The sequence below is a fragment of the Hyperolius riggenbachi genome, chromosome 8, assembly GCF_040937935.1.
Source record: "Hyperolius riggenbachi isolate aHypRig1 chromosome 8, aHypRig1.pri, whole genome shotgun sequence".
Classification (NCBI taxonomy): Eukaryota; Metazoa; Chordata; class Amphibia; order Anura; family Hyperoliidae; genus Hyperolius; species Hyperolius riggenbachi.
In genome coordinates, this window is record NC_090653.1 from 241342202 (window position 1) to 241369895 (window position 27694).

Genomic DNA, 27694 nt, shown 5'->3' on the forward strand with positions numbered 1-27694 from the left:
ATCCAACTGCGGCTGCGCGGTGGGGCCGCGGGCCTGCTTGCTCCTGCCCGCGTCATCGGATGCTTATTGCGCAGGCGCAGTACAAAAAAACTTGCGCGAACGGGAGCACGCATTATTCGTCTGTGTTAGACGAATAACAGCCCGGTGGCGGGGAACGCCAGATCGGAGGACGGCGTGGGACACGACAGCTACAGGGGGCTGATAAAAGCCCCAGGTAAGTGTCTGTTTTTATCTGCAGCAGCCTCCACAGAACCCCTTTAAACATCAGGTATGTAAATGGCAGTTCCTGTCTGAGTCAGGACTTCACTGATAAGAAATTACAACTATAAAAAACTTTCTTAGCAGAAAATTGCTTCTGAGAGCAGGAAAGAAATGAAAAGGGTCAATCGTTCATAGATTTTAGCTCCGGCATACTTCAGTGAATGTGTCATTGAGATAAAACAGTAAAAACTTGAAAAGTCGATTTTAATATAAAATAAAACTGTAGAATATCTTAAAAAGTAATTTTTAGGGGAAGGAAGATAGATACAATTGTTTATTTCATTAGTTTATTTTCACCTTGGGTGACCTTTAAAGTGGAAATGATCATGAATTGCTTACAGTAAGTGTACAGTTAGGCCTCATTCGCATTAAAGTAGATGGCCGTGCGATTGGAATGCAAAGCCTTTGATCGCACGTCATCTGTGCTTCCCTGTGTTGCGCTGCTGATCCCATTCAGTACAGTAAATGGGTCAACGCTGCGCTTTGCCAAAAAATGCATTCATCAGTGCGATAGTGCATTGCATTGCTGCGCAACGCTTTGCAGCGCATATAGTCTGAGCATCAGACAGCACAGTCTATGCACTTCTGATGTTCCTACATACACAGTACCAAAATGCGCACAGCAACGAGTATAGTGTGAGTGTGACCAAGGTCTTAGAGATTAGAACACTGACCCAGTGTGTGGAATAAAATGCCAAACTTAAAGGAAGCATCAGCCATATAATGCTGCCCCATGATATACCTACCCGGGGCCTCCTCCAGCCCCTTGCAGCCGACATGTCCCACACCGCATCTTCGCTCCCAGCCCACTAGTAACCTGTGTTCCAGATGCCAGATCCCTGTGATATGGTCTGCATAGTGACATTTCCTTGTACACTGGAATACAAGCTATACAGTTACATTACAGGAATTCACAAGGTTTAGGTGAATAATGCAGGTTCCAAGTAACAGCACTGGGGAAAACAGAACGCTCTGGCCCCAGGGAACATCGGTAGAAATGGGCTCCGGGCGGACATCTCTTCTGTGGAGACCACATGGGTGAGAAGGGGGGTCATTGGTTGCAACGGGGCCGCCACAGTCCCGGAGATTATGAAGGGGAGGGGGCAGCCTGTTTCAGAGGTGCCGGCTGAGTCAGAGCAGCTTGATGCTGGGGGGGGGGGGGGGGGGGGGGGAGGGCTGCACACTGGATGGGCTGCATCTGGATGGGGGCCTGCGTGTACGGGGGAATGAAGGGGGGGGGCCCTCGCACCCAGAGTGTTGGATGGCTGACTGCCCATGTCATTCAGTTGCCCCTCTACCCACTCCAGCCCTACTTCCTCAGTCTGGTTCCTCATCCTCTCCCAGAACCGACCCAGGGGTGCCTCCATTCCTGGTGCACTAAACTGTCTAAGCTGACACTAGTAAAAGACTCACAATTTCTCTGTGTAGGGTGCATGTGGGTCTGCCTGGGGTGTGTTTAGGTCTGCCTGCTGCTCCTTCACTGTGATGTTGCCTGTTGTCCACTGATTCCAGAAAGGAAGTTCCCAATCCCCTTCCCCTGCTCTTACTGAGGCTAGCAGCTTACCTGCCCTCCCCTTTGTCATCTTTTGCCCCCTATTGACCTATCCTAGCTGTCTTGGGATCCCCTTACATCTATCCAGGTCATGTGCTCCTCTCGCCCAGCTCTGCCCTGCTCTGGAGCTCACTTTACAGGAATTCACAAGGTTTAGGGGAATAGTGCAGGTTCCACTCACGGAAATGCCAGCATCCCCAGATAGTGAACAAAGTAAATGCATAAGATGATGTGACATCATCCCATATTTAGTATTTTAGCCAATATAAGAGCTAATGTATAAAAACTGGATCAAAGGGAAGAAGTGGTTAGCTGGAGCTGTCTTTAACCCAGTTTTCATAGTCCTGTGTTTATGTATGGTCCTGTGCTCTATTTTCTCACTGAGTGTTTTTGTTTTCTCTTTTCTCTGATTTTAGAGATTTCCTGCCCCGTGGATCTGGCATTGTTACCCGTAGACCTCTTGTTCTGCAACTAGTGAATAGCCCTACAGGTAAGAACGTTAATATACTGAATCAGAATGTGATTTAGCTGCATGGCATGTTGGGGTACCATCTGGATGTGGGATTACAATAGTTTGCTTTCTTAAATCAGAAAGAATTTGCGATAATTCAGGTTGGAGTGAGCTTGAGATGTCTCCCAGTGAATCACTGCTGAATATATGCAAATTAACCATTGTTGCCCTTAGAAGCTAGACACACCTCCAGAACCGCTGGAATGCTTACCTGTAAGCTTTTGTACAGGCACTTCTGTAACTCATATTTAAAATAGAACTCTAGACAAACTGTATATGTTAGTTAGGGAATGCTTGGAAATGGTAAAAAATGGTCAGTATTGAGTTGCTATTTGTCTTCCCATTTGGGAGGTTTGGATTTATTTCGTGCTCTGGTGACAGCTAGGGCTCTGCTGTGAGCTGAATTTCCTGCTTCCACCCATTTTGAGTTGCAAAACAAGGCATTAGAGAGTCAGTATTACTGGCATTATTTATGTAGTAGGCTGACTACATGTCCCCTAATAAGAAGTTGTGGCTTTCAGGTGGGGTGGGGATTAGTGTTAGGCATAAGGAGGAGGGTTAATGTAGAGGTGGCCATTAATTATACAATTTTCCTAGCAATCGATTACGAACGATTCTTCTTATGAACGATTGTAAATTATCGTTTGGACCACTAATGGACAAAAATCTCCTAACCATTCTGATCACATTGAGGAGATTGAACCGAAATTCGGATTGATTTCATTAATCTGATCAGATTTGTAATCGTTCAGCAAATTGTATCATTAGTGGTCACCTTTAGGCATCAGTACATAAACATGTCTATCTCATGTCACATGTCACTTAAAGCTGGATTGTCAGTCACAAAATCAAATTCCATTTACCCACTATTATTTGTTTAACTGCAGCCTGAAATCTTACCCTGCATTGCAGGCATTCCAATCTATTCAGAAATGTTTCTGCTGTAATAAATCTTATTTCAGTCAGCTTGGCTCTATTTTTGCTATTGCCAATAAGAAGGAAGCTTGTTATCACCCCTCCCACATTGCTGCTCCTCAATGATTGGCTGAGGGCAGTTCAGTGAGCTGCTGAAATCTGATCTATGCTGTACTCATGTGTTTACAAAGCAAGCTAGCTATGACAGTGCGGTTTCTAGGAGGAAAAAAGTAAGGGAGGAAATGACATCAGGATTGGCTTCAGTCAGAGGGAACCAAGAATGAAAATGCCAGTAACAGCATTCTCTTCATTTACTATGTAAAATTCACTGAAATCAACACGTGGACAGTACAATACATCTGTTATGCAAGTAGAACAAGTAGTTATCTACTTATAAATGTGGTTTATTTTTCCATGGATAGTATGACTGCCCCTGCTGCTTTAAAGCAGTAGGATCAGCCATACTATACCAGGGAAAAAAACACATATGTAAGTAGATAAATACTTGATCTACTTACATAACACATGTATTATACTGTCCATGATTTGATTTCAGTGAATGTTATATAGTAAATGACGAGAATTCTGTCCCTGGTTGGGGCCATGTCTTTTGCCCACAGTTAAGGCTAACTCGTGATGTCATTTCTGCCCTTTACTTTTTTTCTTGTCTCCTCCAATCGAGGAATCACCTCAGCCTTGCTTGTAAACACAAGCGAGTAGGGGATTAGGTTTCAGATAAGCAGCTGGCAGGAAAATAAAGGACAGAGGAGGAAAAGATTATAGATAAAAAGAACCCCCAGCATGCAATTCTTTGGCACGACTACTAAAGGGCCAGTGCTCCTTAAAGAAAACCTGAACTGAACATTAAAAGTCAAAATAAACATACACAAGTCATACTTACCTCCTGTGTAGTCTACTCCTCAATCACTTTCGCCTCTCCTGCGTCCTGTTTGTGCACTGTGATCAATGGAATTCTCGGTCCTCCATTTTGAAAATGGCTATTACCCCATAACAGCTTCCTGGTCAGCACACAGTTGAACTGTAACATCACCCACTTGAGCCATAGGGAAACATGGACACATCAGTTCTCCTCTCAGCTGTAACTGACAGCAACTGATATATTTCAGTTCTAACAAAATGTTGTCAGAACTGGAAGGGATCACTGTAAGAAGACAATGGTGAGCTTCTGAGAGGAACTGGTGGCAAGGTGACTATGTAATGTTCATTTGAAGTTACCTCATGTGTTTATTTTAAATAATTTTACTCAGTACAGGTTCTCTTTAAGTATGTGATAACTCCAAATCATAACAGCAGAAAAAGTTTTGAAAGTTTTAAATGCAGGCTTAGCATCTTTATCACTTAATACACTCAGACCAGTTGCTGTTGAAATTTGATTTTTATGGTGACGATACTGCTTTAAGCTTCCCTTTAAATTAGAGATCTGTTGATTTTGCATTGCAAGTACATTGTAAATAATTTGCTACTTGTATTGTCATGCCAAATGTCCCTGATACAGTATACTGGGTGTATTTTCCATTGGCTGTCCCATTACTATTTTACAGAATATGGGGAGTTTCTGCACTGTAAGGGAAAGAAGTTTACGGACTTCGATGAGATCCGCGGAGAAATTGAAGCTGAGACAGACCGGGTCACCGGAAATAACAAGGGCATTTCCCCTGTGCCAATTAACCTTCGTGTCTATTCTCCAAATGGTGAGTCTGACAGTCTGTATGCAGAATATCAGGATTAGCATGGTGGTTTGCAATCTGGCTTTGGAGCATTTGTGTTACAAGTTTGCACCCAAGAAACGACAGTATATGCGTGGGATTTGTAGGTTCTGTGTGTGTGGTCCCACAAACATACTAGTAGGTTAACTGACTTCCTTTCGCAATTGGCCATTTACTGTAGAAGGCATATTCGTTTTGGTTTTAGGCATGGGCATACCAGGCAGATGCCTGGAGTGACAACTTTAGGAGGGAGCACCGCAGAGCTAGTCTTAGCACACTGTACTTTATGGAATTCTTATAGCCAACTGCTAGTTCCATTAGGTAAGGGATGGATGGCAATTTTAACACCTAAACGGCACTGCTATGTTGATTGTTGCAACTTTGATTGGATTTCCAGGGCAATATTCTAACCTATAAGACCCAGGCTATACATGAACAGTATGTTTATAAAGTGGATACACACCCCTCAAAACCATTATTGGAAGGGTTTATTATATGGGTTCAGTGAGTTTGGGCTAATGAAATGTACAGTATACGGCCTGGTAATAATTTCTGTATCCTTTACAAACTTATTTTGGCAAACAACCTTTATATGTAAGTTTATATGCAAACTATCAATTTCTTATTGTCGTGGCCACAAAACTAATTGATCTAAGTTATGATCTTCCCATTCACTAGATTGGGGTAGGGAGACAAAAAGGTGCCTTGCCTGGGGTGCCAAAATGGCCAGAAACAGCCCAGCTTCAGCTAGCCATGCATGAGCCGGCTGATCCGGCAAACAACTGATTACCTTCTGATTTCCACCTTGTGGTACTTCTCGGTACAAATCTGAATTAGGCCTGGGGACCACTTCAGATTGCAATCACTCAGCGGTTTTAGCTAGCCTTGTATACGTTGATTTCTGGCGGTTTTTGTAGCGATTTAATTTCTAGCGATTTAATTTTTCTTTTTGGGGGAGGGGGGGGGGGGGTGCTGGCCAGGTAGTTATTTCAAAGTGATTTTGCAGTATGAAAATGAGCCTAGTGAAGGAGATATGTGAACAACACAGTACTTCAAAGCCCCATGCAAGGGAGTTGTTCAGGTTGTTGTGAAAATGCTATTAAAGCAGGTTACTAAGAAAAATCAAGAAGAAAATATTAAACAGATGTAATCAAGTCAAATAGAAGAATGACAGGACATATCTATAAGTTTCTTGCCTCTTTGTACAGTACTGAGAAAACAGATTTAAAACTACTGCTTAATTATTCACAAAATAGTAGGTAATGAAGGCCTTGGTTATTAAAGTTGTATTATACTCACAAAACTAAAATTTCAGTGACTACTCTTAGTTACATGTAAAAGAACACATGAAAGCATCTCCAAGCATTCCCTGTGTGTAAAATAGTTAACTGCAAAGAGCAGTAGAAGCTGCTTATCTCTAGTCATCGGAACACACACACACACACACACACACACAGTCACTTCAACAGAAAAAGAGCGGTGCAGAGTTGCCGGTGACACGAGATAAGCAAGCTTCTACTGCTCTCTGTAGTGTAAATACTTAATTGTACACACAGTGAATACTTGGGAATGCTTTCAAATGTTCTTTTATTTAACTTAGAGTAGTTACTGAAATGTTAGTTTTCGGAGTATAATCCCACTTTAACGGTGAAGTTTGGGGCACAGGGACTGATATAAAATGGTGCATCCACATAGGCCTTAAATGCAGATTAAAAGGAAGGGTCGAAAAATGAGTTGCAATAACTGAACACCAGTAGAATATAGATTTTTAGGTATCCTGAAATTTAAGTAAATAAATTGAGAAATATGGATAAATCTTCTAATTGCCTTGGCTTAGAGCCGGTTTCCCTTGACGCCCGGCTTCTAAGACTCGTCGTCAAACGCTCCCATTCAAGCGAATGGGAGCATTTGTATTGGGCTTTTACCGGCGTTTGCACGAACGCGTCGGTCCGATCCCGATTTTCCCTGTCGTTTCAGGCAACCCTGGAAACTACATGCAGCATCCAGGGTCGATTACTGCCATGTCTTCATGTCCCCATGAGGGAGCGAAAAACACTGATTGCAGCGGGAAGCCACCGAATGCCCACAAAAGCCCGAACGAGACGCTGCCAAACTGGACGCCACTGGAAGCTGGGTGAAAGCTTGTGTGAACCGGCCCTTACTGTAACATTGCTACTCTGAATATGATCATTTCTTATTGGCTTACCTGGGATAGGAATGAAGATCAGACACTGATTGCTTATTCCGGGTAATTGATTTTGAAATGATTATAGCCAAAAGGATGAGCATTACTGCTTGCCACTTTCTGGAGGCCAATAATGGCAGGCTGCACCATTTTTTTATAGACAAGTTCTAGTTTTAGTTGAACAGTCCTTATTATGTCTGTGTTGCGACCTTAGTTTTTTGGTATGCTTTCTTTCCAGTGCTTAATCTGACGCTGGTCGATCTACCGGGGATGACCAAAATCGCAGTTGGTGACCAGCCTGCAGACATTGAGTTTCAGATCCGTGAAATGCTTATGCAATTCGTCACCAAGGAGAATTGCCTCCTACTAGCCGTGTCTCCAGCTAACACAGATCTGGCAAACTCGGATGCCTTGAAAATCGCCAAAGAAGTGGACCCTCAAGGTTTGTCCAAAATTAAGCCTAGAAGGACTTTGTGTTCAGTTGTATTATACTTACAGAGGGAATAAACTATGACATAATATTCAATAAAAACATGTTTTCCTATTTCTTATTATCCATACAGTGATCATATTTGCTTTTGTGCTCTAGTAGTATTGCTCATTTACAGATTACACGTTTCCAAAGTACAGTTTATCTGCTTTGAAAGCTGCCATTGCATTTGACTGCATAGCTGCTATATTTATTTATTATAATGTATCCAGTGATCATTTCTCAGGTCTCTCTGGTTCTAAATTGTGTTCAGATCAGTTTCAACATGCTGCTGGCTGTATACTAATTGTAGTTGACAAAGGAGTGTAAGCGAAAGATAATATTATCACCAGTTTGTATGCAGCAGGAAGCTTCCGCTGAAGAATTAAAGTTGACCCGAACTCAGAATATCCTCTGTGCTCTGAAAAAATAAGCAATAGCATAATGACGTTTAATGAAAAACATTTCTTTGTTACAGCTGATACAGCTCCTGCAATAAATATGCAGTGTGTCTGCTTCCTGCTTTCATGGAAGCAGACTTAGGGTTAACGTTCTGTGTTTACAAAATAGCTGCTCTGCCATGGCAGCCAACTGACACAGCGGAGAGATAACATTACAGTTGTGATTAGTCACAGTTGAGGGGGAATTAGGCTAAACTCTCTTGATTTATACAGGGTGCACTTTTACTGTTTTCCTTTGTCCTGTGCAAGAATTTGGGTCTACTTTAAGTGCTGTATTTAACTGTTTGAATGCTGTTTTGCTAACATTCTTTTGCACTAGCATGTTTTATGCTGTAAATAATCTTTTAGAGCAAAGAAGAAATGCTGACTTTCATTAAACAGGAACTGTAGTGAAAATAATGTAATGAATAAAAGTGTTTTTTTTTTTACAGTATTAATTTATAAATGATTTGCTCAGTGTTTGCCCATTGTAAAATTTTTCTTCACCCTGATTTACATTCTGAAATTGATCACAGGCGGCAACATCTTTAGTGCTGTCAGGTGCAGCTCTGCGGAATGTTTGCTTCTGAGAATTCTGAAGTCAGTACAAATAATACCTGAATAATTTACTACATTTGACTATATGCCACTACAGTGCCTCTTTAAAGAGAACCCGAGGTGGGTTTCTGACATCAATATTAGGACACAGAGGCACATTCTGCATACAATGCCCAGCCTCTGTGTCCTTACAGTGTCCCCCCACTCTCCTTGTTGCTCTGCTGTCCCCCAATATAAAAACTGCCAGGCTGGAACAACGCAGATTGTCGCTAGCTGGCTGTTTACCTTTATGCTGCCACTCAGCACCGCTCCCCCGCCTTCTCTATAGCGCGGCTCCCCGCCTGCGTCCCTTCCCTCCCTGCCTCTATAAGCCAATTGGAGGAAGCTTACGGAGGCGGGGAGGGAAAGGACTCAGGCAGGGAGCGGCACTGAGTGGCAGCCTAAAGGTAAACAGCCAGCTAGCGACAATCTGCGTTTTGCTAGCCTGGTGGCTTTTGTAATGGGGGACAGCAGATCACGGGGGAGAGGGGGGGCACACTGTAAGGACACAGAGGCTGGGCATTGTATGCAGAATGTGCTTTTGTGTCTTAATACTAATGTCAGAAACCCGCCTCTGGTTCTCTTTAAAGGGAACCAGAGAGGTTCAGGGAGAGCTTCTATACATACCTGGGGCTTCCTCCAGCCCCATACGCACGGATCGCTCCCACGCCGCCGCCCTCTGCTGCCTGAATCCGCCGGTACCGGGTCCCGTCATTGCCGCGAGTCGGCCAGTCGGCCGGCAGACGCGGCCAAATGTCCGCATCACACGGGGCTCCCTCCATACACATACGCATGAGGCTGCCTGCTGCGCAGCCTCATGCATACGAGTATGGAGGGAGCAATTGTCCGCGTCTGCCGGAAGTGACGGGACCCGGTACCGCCGATCCAGGAAGCGGAGGATGGCGGCGTGGGAGCGATCCAGGCTTATGGGGCTGGAAGAAGCCCCAGGTATGTATAAAATCTTGTTCTATTTTTTTCATGCCGACCCTCTCTGGTTCCCTTTAAGGAAACGCTCTGCATAGCTGCAAATTTGCAGCAAAGCACAGATATTCTTTCCCCTTTTTCTATAATGAAACCTTTAAAATGACCCCCCCCCCCCCACCCCATCTGAAACATGCTATTTCATAGTTTTGAATTCCTTGTCCCTTCACATCTCTGACTTCCTGTCCAATGTGAAGTGCTCATTTGCAATACAGAGTAGACTGGCTTCCATAGAGGTAAAGCCTGGCCCACATTTCAGACTGCACATATGCAGGACTATGGGCCATATGCAATTCATTTTTTTCTCCCGAGTTTTCTCCTAGGAGATCACTTTTAATCTTTTGATTTATATTAACTTTTTAGCACTTTGCAATGGAAAAAGTACCAAAAAGTATGTGAAAAAGTACCATCAAAATTATTTTGAGTATTTGTTTGCTTGCTGGTGGTTTTAGGCATTTTATTGACACATTTGAAATTTCTCTAAGGAGAATTCTCCAAGGAGAAAACTCAGGTGAAAAAGTGAATTGCATATGGGCCTGTGCGTTGCATCTCATTGGCCATTCTTACCAAGGGCTCAGTGGGTTACAGTAATCCTTTGCAATAAATCCCCTGTGTCTCTGCGTCCCGTGTTTGTGTCCCTGAGTTTGCGCTACTGAGCATGTGCCACAGGGACCCCCTTAGGACAGGGAGCAGGATGGGCCTTGGGGCCGCTGGGCGGGAGTGTGAGCCCATGGAAGGCGTGCGGCGGGCATGCGCACGCATTCACGCTAAGGGCCTGTTCAGACTATATGCGTTCCTAGCCGTTTTCAGGGAACGCGTACTGGTACCAAAAACGCATAGAAACGGCTCGTAATGCTTTTTAATGGGGTAGTTCACATGTATGCGTATGAGACGCATACGTTTCTCATCCGCATTGCTGCACGCAGTTCTGTGCGATACGCATAGAAACGGACGCAATGAAAGTCTATGGACGCGTATCAAAAACGCGTACTATTGCGTTTTTAGCGTCCGTTTTCCTCTGCGGTTCCCATAATTCTTTTTTTTTCCCCTGGGTCACATGTTTGTGCAAAACGCAATAGAAAACGCATTCAAACGCAAGAAAAACGCATGCGTTTTTCAACTTGCGTTTCTTTGAATTTATACGCGTTCTACAAACGCAGCAAGTATGAACAGACCCTTACTGTGCGCGGCGGCGGTCACAGGGGAGGGAGGGGAGGAGAGCAGAGGGGAGGGAGGAGGTGTTCCAACACAGACCTAGAGCCCGTTTTTAAACAGCTTCGGTCTACTAGTTATAACAATAATATGGTCCGTTCCCAATAGGGAGTGCCATTTACATTTGTTCAGTACAGATGGTGGGCGAAGGATTACTGTATTTTGCTGTGAAAGGAAATTAAACAACAACTGACCTGAGAGCGATATGGAGGCTGCCATATTTGTTTCCTTTTAAACAATGCACATTGCCTGGTTGTCCTGCTGATCTTCTACCTCTAATACTTTTAGTCATAGACCCTGAACAAACATGCAGATCAGATGTTTGAGCTAAAGCAAAACAACTTATGATATAATGAATTGTATGTGTAGTACAGCTAAGAAATAGAACATTAGTAGCAAAGAAGAAGAGTCTCTTATTTTTATTTTCAGTTACTGTATATAGCTTTTTTTAAGCTCTAAAACAGAGCAGAGCTAATGAACCTTTGAACTTTCTTGCAGTAAAATCTTATCTCAACCTGTCTATTACTGGTTCTTGGTTGTTTAAGGCTCTGTTCCCACTAGATTAGAGAACAGACATTTTTTTTGTCTATTCTCTGCTCATAAAGTGAAAGGCTCCTATTTTATAAATTAAGCTGTTCACGCTTGTCATGCTGCAACAGATCCGTGGCAGTTAGCAGACCACAATTCTCAGCGAGACACTACACTGTGGGAACTGAGCCTAAGTGCTTTACAAAACAGGAATGTCTTTGGCCCAAGTTGGGTAGGGGAGCTCAGAGAAGCTCTTTTGCATAGATAACAACTGAAGTTTCTTAACTCTTCGGCTACTTTCCCACCAAGACGTTGCGTTTTAGGGGACGTTATGGTCGCATAATGTGCTCCTAACACAATGCGTGGTGGTGTTGAAGTTGGACGTCAGATTGAGCCGCATTATGCAGCTCTCAAAGCAGCCGCTCCAGGTTAGTGATAGGAAGTCCGGATCTTTTTAAGGATTCGGATCATTTGAATCGGATCATTGAAAAGATCCGGATCTTTGAACCAAATCATTTGAATCATTTTACTAGGGTGTGCAGACTGGGTAAAATGATTAGAAGGACAGGACTTTCCCTGCACTGTACATTCTGTATGTTCCTGTTTCTTCCAGACAGACATCCACTGTGAACCGAATCTTTCATTGTGATGATCCGGATGATTCGACTCACAAAAAAGATCCGGATCAAATGAACGATTCGTTCATGATCCGGACAACACTACAGTCCCACCACAAGTCACCACAATGCAGTGAATATTAATTAGCCATGTGGCTGGCCGCAGAGGAGGAGGGGAGACCTCCTCCTCCAACATTACTGAGCATGTGCAAACAGTCTAACGCTGCTTAGCCCAGTATAACGTACAGCATGCAGCACTTTGTTTAAACATGCTGCGTTACTATGTAACACAACGTGTGCACTGTGAACAGCACAATTGATTTTACAGTGCTGTGAGTTAGGCTGCGTTACTGGCTGCTGTAACGTGGGACTTTAACGTCCCACTGTGAAACCAGCCTACAAATACTGGACTCAATATGAGACTCTTCTTTGCTACTCATGTTCTATTTGTTAGCTGTACTACACATACAATTCATTATCTCAGAAGTTAATTTTCGCTTCTGGTTTACTCTACGTTTTACAGCATTTGTCGTATGCTTGTTTCACTTGTGATTTAGACGCTACTAATTCCTGAGAGATCAGCTGGATGCCAGGCAACTGGTATTGTTTAAAAGAAGATAAATATGGCAGCCTCCACATACCTCTTCTGTCAGTTGTCCTTTAAAATAAATGTGGTCATAGGTTCTGTAACTTTCATACATATTACGCCCTTTTTTGTGACAGTTTAAATACACTTCACATATCTTGATTAATTGATATACTGAAATGAGATTTTATGAGATGTGAATGAAGCTGTGTAAAAATCTGTACAATAGAATGATAATACTGTTCCTTTGTCACATCTTTTACTCAGGACTTCGCACAATCGGCGTCATAACCAAACTTGACCTGATGGATGAAGGAACTGATGCCAGAGATATCCTTGAAAATAAATTATTACCCCTGAGGAGAGGTGAGGAGTGTCATAGAAACAGTTTCACTATCCATTGGTGGAACCCAAAGCATTGACATCAGGGGGTTACAGGGGCAAACCCAGGAATTTCAAGGGGGGATTTCTGAAAGCTCTCCCCCAGCCAAGCACAATACAGTATAATAATATGGTAGGATATCTTGCTGTATACACACAATGGATTTTTCCGTCCGACTGATTGACAACGGGAATAGATCAGGAGCAGTCTGGATACAGATAATAATGAAGTCAACATTGGTAATGAAGGGGAAAGTGAAGCATTCACACAGCAGGGCACAGGGCTGTGCTCATTCAGAGCTGCTCCATGCTCTGTACACACGCTGCTGCTACATCCAAAGTCAACTGTAGCAGGGAAAGAAAGGGGGCAGTGCTGTGAGCTGCTGGATGCCTGCAGATATTCTGGTGTCTCAATTTGTGCCTGTCCCCAGACACTGCACTGGCCCTGGTCTGAGGGGGGATTCTGGGCAGCTGTAATCCCCCTGCGTTTGCCTCTGGGTTAAAAGTATTGACAGCAAGGGGTGTTGGGTGTTAGGCATCTTTGTGCTTGTGGGCATACATTTTGTACATGGGTTTAAAGGACTATTTAAAATACATACATATAAAATGTACATTTCCTATGTTGCTGCCCACTTACAGTATTTTGCAAAAAATCTGCAAGGACGCATGCAGCCAGCGTCTGCGCACTAATGCCCAACTCTGATCAATTAAAAAACGATCAGAAAATTGAAAAATCAATCGAAATTCAGATCAGACATTTTGGAAATAATCGATCTGGCAGGTAAATCTGCCAGAAAATTGTATGGTTTGTACCTAGTATTACTTTGGGGACCCCTAGGCCTTCATCCCTAATCTTGTGTTCCTCAGGTTATATTGGAGTTGTAAACAGAAGCCAGAAGGACATTGATGGCAGGAAAGATATCCAGGCTGCCTTGGCTGCTGAAAGGAAGTTTTTCCTGTCGCATCCTTCTTATCGACATCTTGCAGACCGCATGGGCACCCCATACCTACAGAAGGCTCTCAATCAGGTATGCTATATAGAAGCTTGCAGAAAGCATAAGGAATTACTGCTCTTAAAAGGCAACTTCAGTGATTTTTTTGTTTTGTTTTAACAAGGTTTAGTGCAGTAAGTATAGAGGAAAAACAGTTACCGTAAGTAAAACATGTACAGTGACTTGCAAAAGTATTCGGCCCCCTTGAAGTTTTCCACATTTTGTCACATTACTGCCACAAACATGAATCAATTTTTTTGGAATGCCACGTGAAAGACCAATACAAAGTGGTGTACACGTGAGAAGTGGAACGAAAATCATACATGATTATAAACATTTTTTACAAATCAATAACTGCAAAGTGGGGTGTGCGTAATTATTCAGCCCCCTTTGGTCTGGGTGCAGTCAGTTGCCCATAGACATTGCCTTATGAGTGCTAATAACTAAATAGAGTGCACCTGTATGTAATATAATGTCAGTACAAATACAGCTGCTCTGTGATGGCCTCAGATGTTGTCTAAGAAAATATTGGAAGCAACAACACCATGAAGTCCAAAGAACACACCAGACAGGTCAGGGATAAAGTTATTGAGAAATTTAAAGCAGGCTTAGGCTACAAAAAGATTTCCAAAGCCTTGAACATCCCACGGAGCACTGTTCAAGCGATCATTCAGAAATGGAAGGAGTATGGCACAACTGTAAACCTACCAAGACAAGGCCGTGTACCTAAACTCACAGGCCGAACAAGGAGAGCGCTGATCAGAAATGCAGTCAAGAGGCCCATGGTGACTCTGGACGAGCTGCAGAGATCTACAGCTCAGGTGGGAGACTCTGTCCATAGGACAACTATTAGTCGTGCACTGCACAAAGTTGGCTCTTATGGAAGAGTGAAAGAAGAAAGCCATTGTTAACAGAAATGCATAAGAAGTCCTGTTTGCAGTTTGCCACTTGCCATGGGGGGGACACAGCAAACATGTGGAAGAAGGTGCTCTAGTCGGATGAGACCAAAATGGAACTTTTTGGCCAAAATGCAAAACGCTATGTGTGGCAGAAAACTAACACTGCACATCACTGAGAACACACCATCCCCACATTTAAATATGGTGGTGGCAGCATCATGTTCGTGGGGTGCATCTCTTCAGCAGGGACAGGGAAGCTGGTCAAAGTAGATGGGAAGATGGATGGAGCCAAATATAGGGCAATCTTGGAAGAAGAGTCTGCAAAAGACTTGAGACTGGGGCGGAGGTTCACCTTCCAGCAAGGCAACGACCCTCAACATAAAGCCAGGGCAACAATGGCATGGTTTAAAACAAAACATATCCATGTGCTAGAATGGCCTAGTCAAAGTCTAGATCTAAATCCAATCGAGAATCTGTGGCAAGATCTGAAAACTGCTGTTCACGAATTCTGTCCATCTAATCTGACTGAGCTGGTTTTGCAAAGAAGAATGGGCAAGGATTTCAGTCTCTAGATGTGCAAATCTGGTAGAGACATACCATAAAAGACTGGCAGCTGTAATTGCAGCAAAAGGTGGTTCTACAAAGTATTGACACAGGGGGCTGAATAATTACGCACACCCCACTTTGCAGTTATTGATTTGTAAAAAATGTTTGGAATCATGTATGATTTTCGTTCCACTTCTCACGTGTACACCACTTTGTATTGGTCCTTCACATGGAATTCCAATAAAATTGATTCATGTTTGTGGCAGTAATGTGACAAAATGTGGAAAACTTCAAGGGGGCCGAATACTTTTGCAAGCCACTGTATATCCCACTCCTCACTTGATACAATTAAGTAAACACAAGATAACATTATCTTCACTTTGGATGCATCCAGATTTCTCTGCACTGAACTTTGAAGTCTTGTGTGTAACCCTTTGAATGCTGTTCTAGTAAAAAGAAAATGCTTGTTGTATATAATATACTGTAAATCATTTTTTAGAGCAAAGAAGAAATGCTGGGTTTCATTACGCTTTAAAGTAACATTAAAGCAAAAAAAAAAAACCCTTATGATATAATGAATTGTATGTGTAGTACGGATAATTCATAGAGCATTAGTAGCAAAGAAAAGAGTCTCATATTTTTATTGTCAGTTATATAGCTTTTTTTTATAACATTGCATCATTCTCCAATATTTGGAGTTTTTCAAACTACACTCTGTATTTTAAAATATGAAACCGAGCAGAGCTAATGACCCTTTGATCTTCGCTGCAGTAAAACCTTCTGTGAAGTTGTCTTTCACTGTTTCTTTGATGTATAAATGCTTCAGAAAACAGTACTGTCTTCAACCTAAGTTGGAAACAATATAAGACTCATATCTTTGCTACTAACGTTCTATTTCTTTACAATTCATTATGTCATAAGTTTATTTCTACTTCAGATTCCCTTTAAACCCCCCCCCCCCCCCCCATTCACTATTCAATTATGAAATAGTCTTCTGCTTTCAATATTAGATTTTGATGTGCCCATTGGTTGTATTTCTGAAAACAATAGCACATAAATTGTTCAGTGTGCCATCTACCTGTACAATAACTGATATGATGTACAATTAATATTCCCTTTGCCATTTCAATATGGGGCCTGAAAATGTTGACATGACCTTTGGAGTGTTATTATTATTATTATTATGGTGTATTTAAATAACTTTACAGAGTATATATTCATGGCACGAATTGCCCTTGGAGGAGCTCAAAATCTAATGCTTACTGTAGTCATATGCCCTGTACACACCAGGGGATGTCTGTCGACCGGCAGGGATCGGTACTCGATCCCTTGGGTGACAGTGCAGTGCAGACGCTGTACAGATGTGGCTAGTGTTGCATCTGTTGCTATGGAGGGAGTTGGAAGGTAAATGAGCGTGGTACGATGGAGCATACTATCTCAGGTGGGGCAGAGGGGAGAACAATGTGATCAGGCGGTGCTCGGGTGTCGGAATCACTAAAGGTTAGACATGCCAGATCTTTAGCAGATGTCAGGCAGCAGCTATACATATGTTGGATTGACTCATGATACTCGGCCAAGGTGGTCTTTATCATCTGCCATGGCCGAATTCAAACCAGTGTGTGTTGTATGTAACTTTCGTCCAGCATCCCTATCACAGACTATGGGAAATTTTTAGGGGGAGCCGCTGACAGCTAGGATGAGTGGGAATAGTGAAAGTGAGTAGTGAAATTAACCTTTCTGGTCATTCCTACTGTCAGACAATTACCAGGAAGCTACAGACACTTTGCCTGCAATAAATTCTTTGCTAAGCACCTGGGGTACCAAGCAGCTAATCAGTAGGCTGATTTTTCATACCACTATGATTATCTGATTCTTAAAGATCCTGTTATCGTCGCCGTTTCAAGCCTTCACCTTTCAGAAAATTTAATTGTGGTAATTTTTTAGTGAACAGTGACATTCTTTTTACAACAAACGCATGCAAACCACTGACTCTGAATTATACTCGTACCCTGTTTCCCCAAAATTAAGACATCCTCCGAGAGTAAGCCCTAGCAGGAATTACTCAGAGAGTAAGCCCTAGCCAGTAAGTATATATTGCCAGTAAGTATGGCAACTTGTGTTATTACTGGAGCCTATGGTCTCGCGGGCAGGACCATGGCTCCGTCATTAGGCCAATCACTGCGCTCGCTGCTACTCAGTGAGTACATTGATTGGCCCAATAAAGGAGCCATGGTCCTGCCTGTGAGATCATCAGCTCCAGTAGAAACACAAGTTTCCATACTTCTTCCCCACAGGCTGAAGCTCAGGGACACAGTGCCATGAAGCTGGGAGAAAGCAGAGGATGCAGGGGAACATCGGAGGATATAGGGGACAACAGGAGGACATGGGCGACAGTGAAAACACAGCAGAGGACTCAGAGGACATAGTGGGACACAGAAGGACGGGATAGAGGAGGACACGGGTTCAGAGGGGGACACAAGAAGGACACTAAAGGTACAAGGGGGACATGGGCATACATCAGATGGATCCAGCGTAGAAAGAGGTGGCACAGTGGAGAAGACAGGAGGACATACAGCCCAGGAACTTGTGTGTTCATAGAAATATAAGACATCTCCTGAAAATAAGCCCTAGCACATCTTTTGATGTAAAGATTAACGCAAGACACTGTCTTATTTTCAGGGAAACATGGCATATAATAAACACAGGGGTCCTAATTTGCGAGTTCTGCTTACATACTAAGATCTGGTATTCATAGTATATATGAATAACTCTCACCATTGTGTACATCTTACTGCAGCAACTGACCAATCACATTCGAGACACACTGCCAGGGCTGCGGAACAAGCTGCAGAGCCAGCTTTTGTCCATCGAGAAGGAAGTGGATGAGTACAAGAACTTCCGTCCTGATGATCCGGCTCGTAAGACTAAGGCTCTCCTCCAGTGAGTAGTGGACTCTGAAGTGTATAGTTGATGACTTGTGATATTTTGTTGTTTTCTGTTAAAAGTCGCTGCACACAAATTTGATATTTATTAGAGGGTCTCCATTGGATTCAGTAGATACCAATCACTATTGCTGCACTACCACACAATGAAATTACTTTTCACTGAAGGGTGACCATGAGTGGTTAGTTGCACTTTGATACCCAAGCTTCAAATACCAGATGCAACATCTTGCAGCATTTATCTTAACTGAATTGGTGTGGGTATCCAAAGGGTTTTGCATAGGGAATGTACCCAGCCTGTCATCACATAAAGCACCATACGTGGAGGAGTGACTGTTAGAGGTGCACTCCCAATTCTTGCCTTCTTTTCTTCAATAAATGGCTTCCCAATACAGCGCAGCTGTTTTTGTGGCTGTGTTCATTATTGAATCAGGGCAACCACACATGCTAACCAACCCCTGACAGATGGGCTCTCTTATGTTAGGTACACACAATGACATTTTCTGGCAGATTTTCTGCCAGATCGATTATTTCCAACATGTGCGATCGATTTTCCATTCACTTCTATGGAAAATCGATCGGAAATCAGATCGGACGTGTTGGAAATAATCGATATGGCAGGAAATTTGCCTGATAATTTCATTGTGTGTACTAGGCATTTCTGTGGAGGTCAACATGGGGAGTGGGGTTTAAAGTTGGCTGAGGGGGGGGGGGGTTCTCCATCAAAGTTTAGCTAAGAGAGACCATAATTTGCAGTTACACCTCTGATTATAAGTCACACTTAACTACTTGCCGAATTGGCGTGAGAAGTGCTGCAGCCCCAGGACCTTTCCACGCCCATTGGCGTGAACGGCCGTCTACAACAACAACAACAACAAATAACATTTGTAAAGCGCTTTTCTCCCGTGGGACTCAAAGCGCATAAGCATGGCGCCGACCATCGTGGTACAGAGGAAGAATTTTATAAATCTGGAAATGCCAGGCTAAACAGGTGGCTTTTCAGTCTGGATTTGAATAGCTCCAGGGATGGTGCTGTCTTTACTGGGTGTGGTAGGGAGTTCCAAAGAGTAGGGGCAGCATGACAGAAGGCTCTGTCTCCAGATTTTTTGAGGTGCACTCTGGGAGTGACCAAGTTTATAGAACTTGCTGATCTGAGGTTGTGAGAGGTGTGGTGCAGCTTCAGCAAGTCCTTCATGTATCCAGGGCCCAGATTGTGCAGGGATTTGAATGTCAGCAGTCCAATCTTGAAGAGTATTCTCCATTCTACTGGTAGCCAGTGCAGTGAGCGAAGGATCGGTGTAATGTGACAGTAGCGAGGCTGGTTTGTTAGCAATCTGGCAGCAGCATTCTGCACTAATTGCAGGCGACGCAGGTCTTTTTTGGGGAGGCCAGCATAAAGGGCATTGCAGTAGTCCAGCCGTGATGTGATGAAGGCAGGGCCGGGCCGAGGCATAGGCTGGAGAGGCTCCAGCCTCAGGGCGCAGTGTAGGAGGGGGCGCACAATTCATTCAGCTGTCATTCCTAATTGTGTATGAAGCAGAAAGAAATAAGAAAAGGACATGCAAAGCAGTGACTGCAAGCCAGATAACTAGATATTAAGGTGTTGGGGAGGTTGTGGGCCCTGTGGCCCTCTTAGTCTAGTAGCAGTCAGTGTGTGACAGCTGGGGTGGGAGGGATGGAGGGGCGCACGTTGGTGTCTCAGCCTTGGGTGCTGGAGGACCTTGTCCCGCCTCTGGATGAAGGCGTGGACTAGGGTTTGAAGATCCTCTGGGGGAATCAGATGTTTAATCTTTGCAATGTTCTTCAGATGAAAGAAGGAAGATTTAACTACAGATGAAATTTGGTTTCTGAAACTCAATTCCCCATCGATTAGTACGCCAAGGCTGCGTCTAGGGGGCTAGCAGAGCATCTCTTGCTTGGGGGGCAAAGTTCTGCCCCGCCTGCAGTCTCCGAGCGGCAATCGCCGCTCGGGAGACTGTTACACGGCAAAATTACTTTGTACATCGCTGCAATCTGCAGCAGCGCTGTACTGGGGACAGCCGTGTGACACGACTGTCCCCCTGGGGGACTCAGAAGCGATCTGCTGTGATAGGCTGAAGCCTATCACAGTTGATTACAGTGATTGGCTGGCCAGGGGAGGGAGAGAGGAATATAATACAAATAAAAAAAAGCACATTTTATTAAAAAATTTATAAAATAAATATTTACAAAACAAAAAACAAACATCTGGGGGGCGATCAGGGAAAGGGGGGGGGGGGGGGGATCACTGGTGTGCTGAGTTGTTCGGCCCTGCAGCTTGGCCTTAAAGCTGCAGTGGCCATTTTAGTAATAAATGTCCTGGTCACTGGGAGGGTTAACACCGCAGTCCTCAAGTGGTTAAATAAAAAAAAAACCACAACTTGCACAAAGGCTCATCTATTAAGACTTGGTGGTCTTGTTGCATCCTTCAGGCGGTCAGCTCTTATTGAACAGCCACCTACTCTCTCTGCATCTGTCCCAGGCTTGAATATATGGCCTCGATTCATCAACACTTAGCAAATTTGTTAACAACAGTTTGGTAAAATACCAAATTTGTTAACTTCATTTCAGGATTCATCAAAGTTATCTACAGCTGTTAGCGAACATTCGTTAACGATTTGGTAACGATTCGCTAAAACGGAAGAAAGTGCAATTCATGAAAAAGAAAGTGGGCGTGGTTTAGTGTTACATTTAGGATTAGTTATCTCCTTCACTGCTCTGTCGTTATTCCTGTCAGATCATTGCTGACAGAGAAGATGGAGCCATTTGAAGTGGTTATGTATCAGCTGAGAGTGAGTCAAAGGCGCAGAAGGGCAAGAATAAGGTCTGCAACCATATAAATTTGTAAAAGAATAGATTTATTTGCTATAACACGACATCTGCATTTCTCTTGAATCATCTTGTAAGAGAACACAGGCAGTGTCAGGGTTAACTAATTTGCTAGCTGCACTATAATTTTTTAGAAAAGGCTCCTATCAAATTGTGGGATTGTCCAAACCACTTTCAGAATCCTGGTCCAGGTGTAAAGCCCTATTCAGAATGTTGCTACGTAGTGCTCAAAGGACTGCCTTTTACCCACAATTCCATGGGAATCTTATGGCCTTGTGTTAAAGTACCACTGTAAAATGGAAATATCGACACGTTACCGAATTGTTATCGAATTCACACCGAATGAGGAAAAACCTTGATGAATACAACTAGAAATCGCTAAACTTCGAATTCGGTAATTTAACAAACTGGAAAAAGTTATCTCAAAGAGAATGATGAATCGAGGCCATGATCTCCTGGCAGATACTTTCCCAGTGATGTCAAACCACACCTTCCATAGTCTTCTCCATGTGTGTTGCTATCATTAGAATGCCTACTGTATTTCTTTGCTTACTTGAATTACATATTTTAAGAAGTTGCAATGAATCCTGACGTTTGGAATGGAGACTTGCATCAGCTTATAATGAATTAGCAGTGAATCATTCTATCCATCATATTCACTGGAAATAGTTTTATAAATATACTTCGCTGGTACAGTGAAAGCTATAGCATGTTGTATATGAATTAAGTATTGACTTTTTTATAGGCATGTTTGTTTTTTCGGCAACGTTCACATTGTCTTTAGACTTATACTTTCAGTATACAGCTTTGTTACTTATCTAATATTATTATTTAGTATTTATATAGCGCTGACATATTACGCAGCGCTGTACAGAATATATATATTAGTAGGTATAATTGGGTGCAGCGCTCAGCGTATATCAGTCTCTCATACGACCACAAGCATTGATGGGGACTCCATAAACAAGGGGGGTAAGTGTTAGCACAATCCCCCCAAAGTGGAAGGACTCACCAGATCAGCTGGCCAAGTGGGCCCGTCTGCGCAGTAGGGGTATCGGCCACCCCTCAGCCACCTCAGAAGACCTCAGCTGGGCACTTGTGTTGGCAATCCGTGTCACCTCCAAAAGAGAAGCCTCACCATAGCGTAAAAGAGTAAGGGATTGTTTCCCACGTTTATTTAAAAGTATGACAAAGTCCAACATCGAATGTCACATGGGGAAGGGGTTTCCGGCAAGCGCACAGCTCTGTATAGCCTGCTCGCCTGTAAAGGCTGCTCCGGCTCCAGTCCCCGCAACAGACGCTGAAGTGCCTGTAAAGGGCGCCCCTGATGAGTTGCCATAGCAACGAAACGCGTTGGGCGGAGCTACGGAGCGGCGCTGTGCGTGTGACGTCACCGGACGCGGTGACCATCCATACACGCTTTCTTTACACTTCAGCGTCTGTTGCGGGGACTGGAGCCGGAGCAGCCTTTACAGGCGAGCAGGCTATACAGAGCTGTGCGCTTGCCGGAAACCCCTTCCCCATGTGACATTCGATGTTGGACTTTGTCATACTTTTAAATAAACGTGGGAAACAATCCCTTACTCTTTTACGCTATGGTGAGGCTTCTCTTTTGGAGGTGACACGGATTGCCAACACAAGTGCCCAGCTGAGGTCTTCTGAGGTGGCTGAGGGGTGGCCGATACCCCTACTGCGCAGACGGGCCCACTTGGCCAGCTGATCTGGGGAGTCCTTCCACTTTGGGGGGATTGTGCTAACACTTACCCCCCTTGTTTATGGAGTCCCCATCAATGCTTGTGGTCGTATGAGAGACTGATATACGCTGAGCGCTGCACCCAATTATACCTACTAATTTTGTTCAGCTTGTCACAGAAAGCAGGGAGCGCTCCACCTGTTATTATTGGTGTTTGCCTATATTAGTGTTGATGCCTGCATCTTTTTAAACTGACTTTATACACCTTTTGTGAGCGCTAGTATATATATTTTGTATAGAATATATATATAGTCTTTTCACTAACTGTCCCTCAGAGGAGCTCACAATCTAATCCCTACCACTGCACATCTCCACTAACACAGCCTCTGGTTGCTAGAATGGAGACAAACTTACAAATACAAAGGAATGCTATATGCAAGCAATCACATTGCTTCACTATTTTTCTTCTTTTCAAGGATGGTGCAGCAGTTTGCTGTTGACTTTGAGAAGCGCATTGAAGGTTCTGGGGATCAGATCGACACTTATGAGCTGTCAGGTGGTGCAAGAATTAACCGAATCTTCCATGAACGCTTCCCATTTGAACTGGTGAAGGTACGGCTTGTCACTTTTTCTTGATCTCTCATATACTCCTAAAAGTATCATAGTGCACTTTTTTGTTCAGTATTTAGTGTTAAATTACATCAGTCTGGTATAACCTACAATAAAAAATTACTTTCTTCACTCTTTATTGCCAATGGGGCATCCTATTTGCATTTTTGGCAGGGTAATGTCATCTGTGTGAGTATCACGAGTCCCCCAAGCTCAGAACACAGCCTTGCTAGGAGCTGTCATTGCATGGATATAATATCAAATTCATTCCAGTCTTTTTTTAAAGACTATTTTGTTTACTATGCTCAGAACGGCTAAGGCTTGACATAAGGGCAAAGAGAGTTTAAGGTTGTTTGAGGGTTAGGCATTACGTATGTATGTGCGCACGTGGGAGGGCTAAGGCTCATCCTGAGGGCAAGGAGATTGGAAGATTTTAAGGGTTAGGCGTTAGAAGGGGTTAAAGTCAATCTAAGTCTCTAAAATATGGGTAAAGTGGGTATGCGAGACCCAGGCACTCCTAAATTCAGAACACTGATTAGTACAGGTAATGCATGCTGAGGTTGTAATTAAATTATCGCAGTTCTCTGTGAGGGGGAGAGGAGGTTCCGCTTCCTTACTTTTTACTTCTCCTTTTTCTCTATTCCTTCTTTTCTTAACTCTTTGTTTCTTATGATCACTGGTACTATCAGACGCCAAAAGATGATTCGGTGTAACCTATGCAATGGTTAATCTTGATTGCTATCTGCTATTATGGTTAGTAATAACTAGATGTGTAGCTTTTTGTATAGAGTTGACTTTTGTACTTGCCTCTATTCTATTCTATCCTTGTCACCGTGTGACATTGCCTTCAGTGTCATTTTGCTTAATCGGAATCAAATGCATTGACATAACATCCTGGATACCTGCTTGTAAGCTTGTCTAAACTTAATAAAGTTTATCTGTTAAAACAAATATAAGTCCATTTCCATGCATGAAACTATAAGTACCATCTGCTAGCTTAGTAATCAGACAGCAGGGAAGGGAAACTCCACTTCCCTAAAATATATTGAGGGAACTAGTGGTGCAGAAAAAGCAGGCTAATTACTGCAGAGCAAAAGCCACAGAAAGTAGTACCTCACTACCTTGGAATGCCGGTCTTCTGTAACTCTTTTTAAGGATTTCTCCAAATCCTAGAAATAAAAACCCTCCAAATAGAGGACTGGAGTTCAACATCATTAAAGGGACTCCGAGCTCATCTAAAAAATAAAAGTTGTACTCACCCGGGGCTTTTTCCAGCCCAGTGCTGGTCGGGAGGTCCCATGACGGCGTCCTGGCTCCTCTCCTACTCCCCGCTCCGGAATGGCTGACCGGCCGCAGCCCGGGCGACACTCGGCCGAGTGTCGGGCTGCTCCTTCCGCGTATGACGCGGCTGATGTCACACGCCGGCCGCCTCGCGTCATCACGGCGGCCGGTGTGGCAGTACCGCGCATGCGCGCTTTAATTGCGCATGCGCAGTACTTTCACGCCGGCCGCCGTGATGATGCGAGGCGGCCGGCGTGTGACGTCAGCCGCATCATACGCGGAAGGAGCAGCCCGACACTCGGCCGAGTGTCGCCCGCGCTGCGGCCGGTCAGCCATTCCGGAGCGGGGAGTAGGAGAGGAGCCAGGATGCCGTCGTGGGACCTCCCGACCAGCACTGGGCTGGAAAAAGCCCCAGGTGAGTACAACTTTTATTTTTTAGATGAGCTCGGAGTCCCTTTAATTTAGGTCCTGTTTCCACTGCACGCAGATTGGATGCAGAAAAACTGACTCCAATGAATGCTTATGGGCCTGTTTCCACTAAACGCAATTTTTCTGATGCAGAGTTTCCTATAGGCATTCATTGGAGTCAGTTTTTCTGCATCCATTCTGCATCCAATCTGCGTGTAGTGGAAACAGGCCCTTAGAGGAAAAGACTAATACATTTTTTTTATGCAATCCAGCTATGAAAATGTAATCCAGCTATGAAAAGAGATTTCACATGTTTATGGGGTTGGAGGAAGCCATGGGTAAGTATTGATTCTGTGTATTTTATGATCTCTGGTTTTGCCTTCTCAGAATCTAGATAGACCCAAGAACCCAAACCTACTTCCATGAGATGGCATTTTGAAACTACACTAAGCGTAGTAAATCAAGAGACTTCTAATCGCTGCCAGAGAACATGTTATGAATGAATGAGTACACATTTTCTCTGATATTTCTTCAATAACACACCCAAAGTGCAGAGCTCTTTTTCAAACCTTTTATTTCATTTCACGAAAGGTTAGGATCCATTATATTTGCATTGCCATTTGTATTAATATTTAACTTATCAAACAAAAAGGTACATTGACTTTATGAAGACCTGAAAGTACTTACGAACCCTAGTTTCGTAAATCTCCAAACCAGTAGACTCAGATTTCTTTTCACGCAAGTGTCCTCAGAGGGATTGGCTCAAAGTCTCACACCAGACCAAGAAATGCAAAGAAAGGCCTGATTCTTTATCCACGATTCTATTGACTAAAATATTCAAAGGTCAGAATCCCAAGGTATGGAGGTTAGTTTGAAAGAAGATACCTGACTTTTTTCAGAAAGACCTCTTATCTTATCTAAATCTGTAACTGTGCAGATCAAGAGTCTCCCTTTTTATTTATTTATTTTTACTTTTTTAAAAACATTTTTTGAGCCTTGTTGCCTTTTCCTAAAAGCAAACAATGCAGGTATCTTTTTCTGTATTTCCATTTATAATTTTCCTACCTTGTTCTGGATCCACATCTGGATCTAAATTTATAAGTCATGTTATGGTTTCAAAGGCTGTTCTAGTCTGCCCTCCACATTTAGAATTTCCACAAGTCTAAAGGTTTTATCCTCTGTCGAACCTGCTTTTGCTATTTTATTCGATATTCAACATTTTCTGTATGGAAGGTTTTTTTTTCTTTATTATTATTTTCAGTGTTTTGCAGTTGTCACAAGCTACAGTCATACCATATTAGTATGGAGGGTCCAAGGGAGGAGAGACACATGGGTGTATAACAGAGTAACCAAGCAGCTCGGGGTGACCCAAACCACCAGGAATGTATAGGGGGAAAAAAGAGACCGAAAAGCCCTCCTATCTCTCGCCTCCCTTGCACTCACTAGCGTACCACTGTTGGTATGTAATGCAAACTGTGTTCCTTTGAATGTCACATGCAGAAGACTGTGTAAAAAAAGATAAGGTGAACTTAACAAATGCCCTATCAGCCTCTACAATCCTTTCTGATCATTTTCCACTATACTGGGATACTGAACACATCAGGATCACATCAAGCTGCACACATGCCATCAGCCCTGCATGCCAAAAATATGAGACTCTTTCCTTTGCTACTTATGTTTTATTTATTATTATCTATACTACACATACAATTCATTATCTCATAATACATTATCTCATAAGTTTATTTTCACTTCAGATTTGCTTTAAAGAATATCATGTAAAAAAAACCTATGCTACCTGATCCGGGGGGCTGGGCTGATTAGGTAGCCGCCATCCTCACCGCTCTCTGTCACTCCATTGGCCTGCAGTCCATCACTTTTGTTTTCATAACCTCTGGGGTTGCTATGCTGGAAGGAGAGAGATCTCTCTTAGTGTGCAGGAAGGTGGGGGTGTGGTCAGAGAGAGAGAGAGCTGCCCAATGGCAGCTCTGGAAATCCTGCAAGAACGCCCCCTAGTGGGCGTTTTGAGCAGAGAATCCCTCTCCTCCGATTACCGTCCGGAATAGTGACAAATATTGTCGCTAATTTCAGGGGGCCATAGTGCGACAGTGGGGGGGGGGGGCAGAGAGCAGCGTCTGGGGGACACAGAGGCATGTCATGAGGCAGAGAGCATGTCTCTGTGTTCCATCTGCCCCTGTGCCTCATGTCTCGGGTTCTCTTTACAAACCTCTTTTTCTTCTGACCACAAAAGCAGTGTGTAAGTTGGAGCTCCAGTGAAAATTATGTAATTAAAAAGTACTTCATTTTTACAATAATTATGTATAAATGATTTAGTCAGTGTTTTCCCATTGTAAAAGCTTTCCTCTCCTTGATTTACATTCTGACATTTATCAGATGGTGACATTTTTACTGCTGGCAGGTGATGTCACTGGAAGTACCTGCTGCTTTCTTTTTTGGCAGTTGGAAACAGCTGTAAACAGCTTTTTTCCACAATGCAACGAGGTTCATAGACAGG

General features: G+C 43.4%; 1 protein-coding gene across 14 annotated transcripts in view; it reads left to right on the forward strand.

The window, feature by feature from the left end:
- Nucleotides 1-27694, forward strand: part of DNM1 (dynamin 1) — a 231507-nt gene that overhangs the window by 76935 nt on the left and 126878 nt on the right. For all 14 annotated transcript variants that reach the window (XM_068248443.1, XM_068248447.1, XM_068248442.1 and 11 more), the window contains exons 2-8: nt 2230-2303; nt 4802-4951; nt 7390-7593; nt 12849-12947; nt 13830-13990; nt 18197-18339; nt 23358-23493. In XM_068248443.1, the coding sequence (XP_068104544.1) occupies nt 2230-2303; nt 4802-4951; nt 7390-7593; nt 12849-12947; nt 13830-13990; nt 18197-18339; nt 23358-23493 (967 nt within the window). The remainder of the gene's footprint in view (nt 1-2229; nt 2304-4801; nt 4952-7389; nt 7594-12848; nt 12948-13829; nt 13991-18196; nt 18340-23357; nt 23494-27694) is intronic.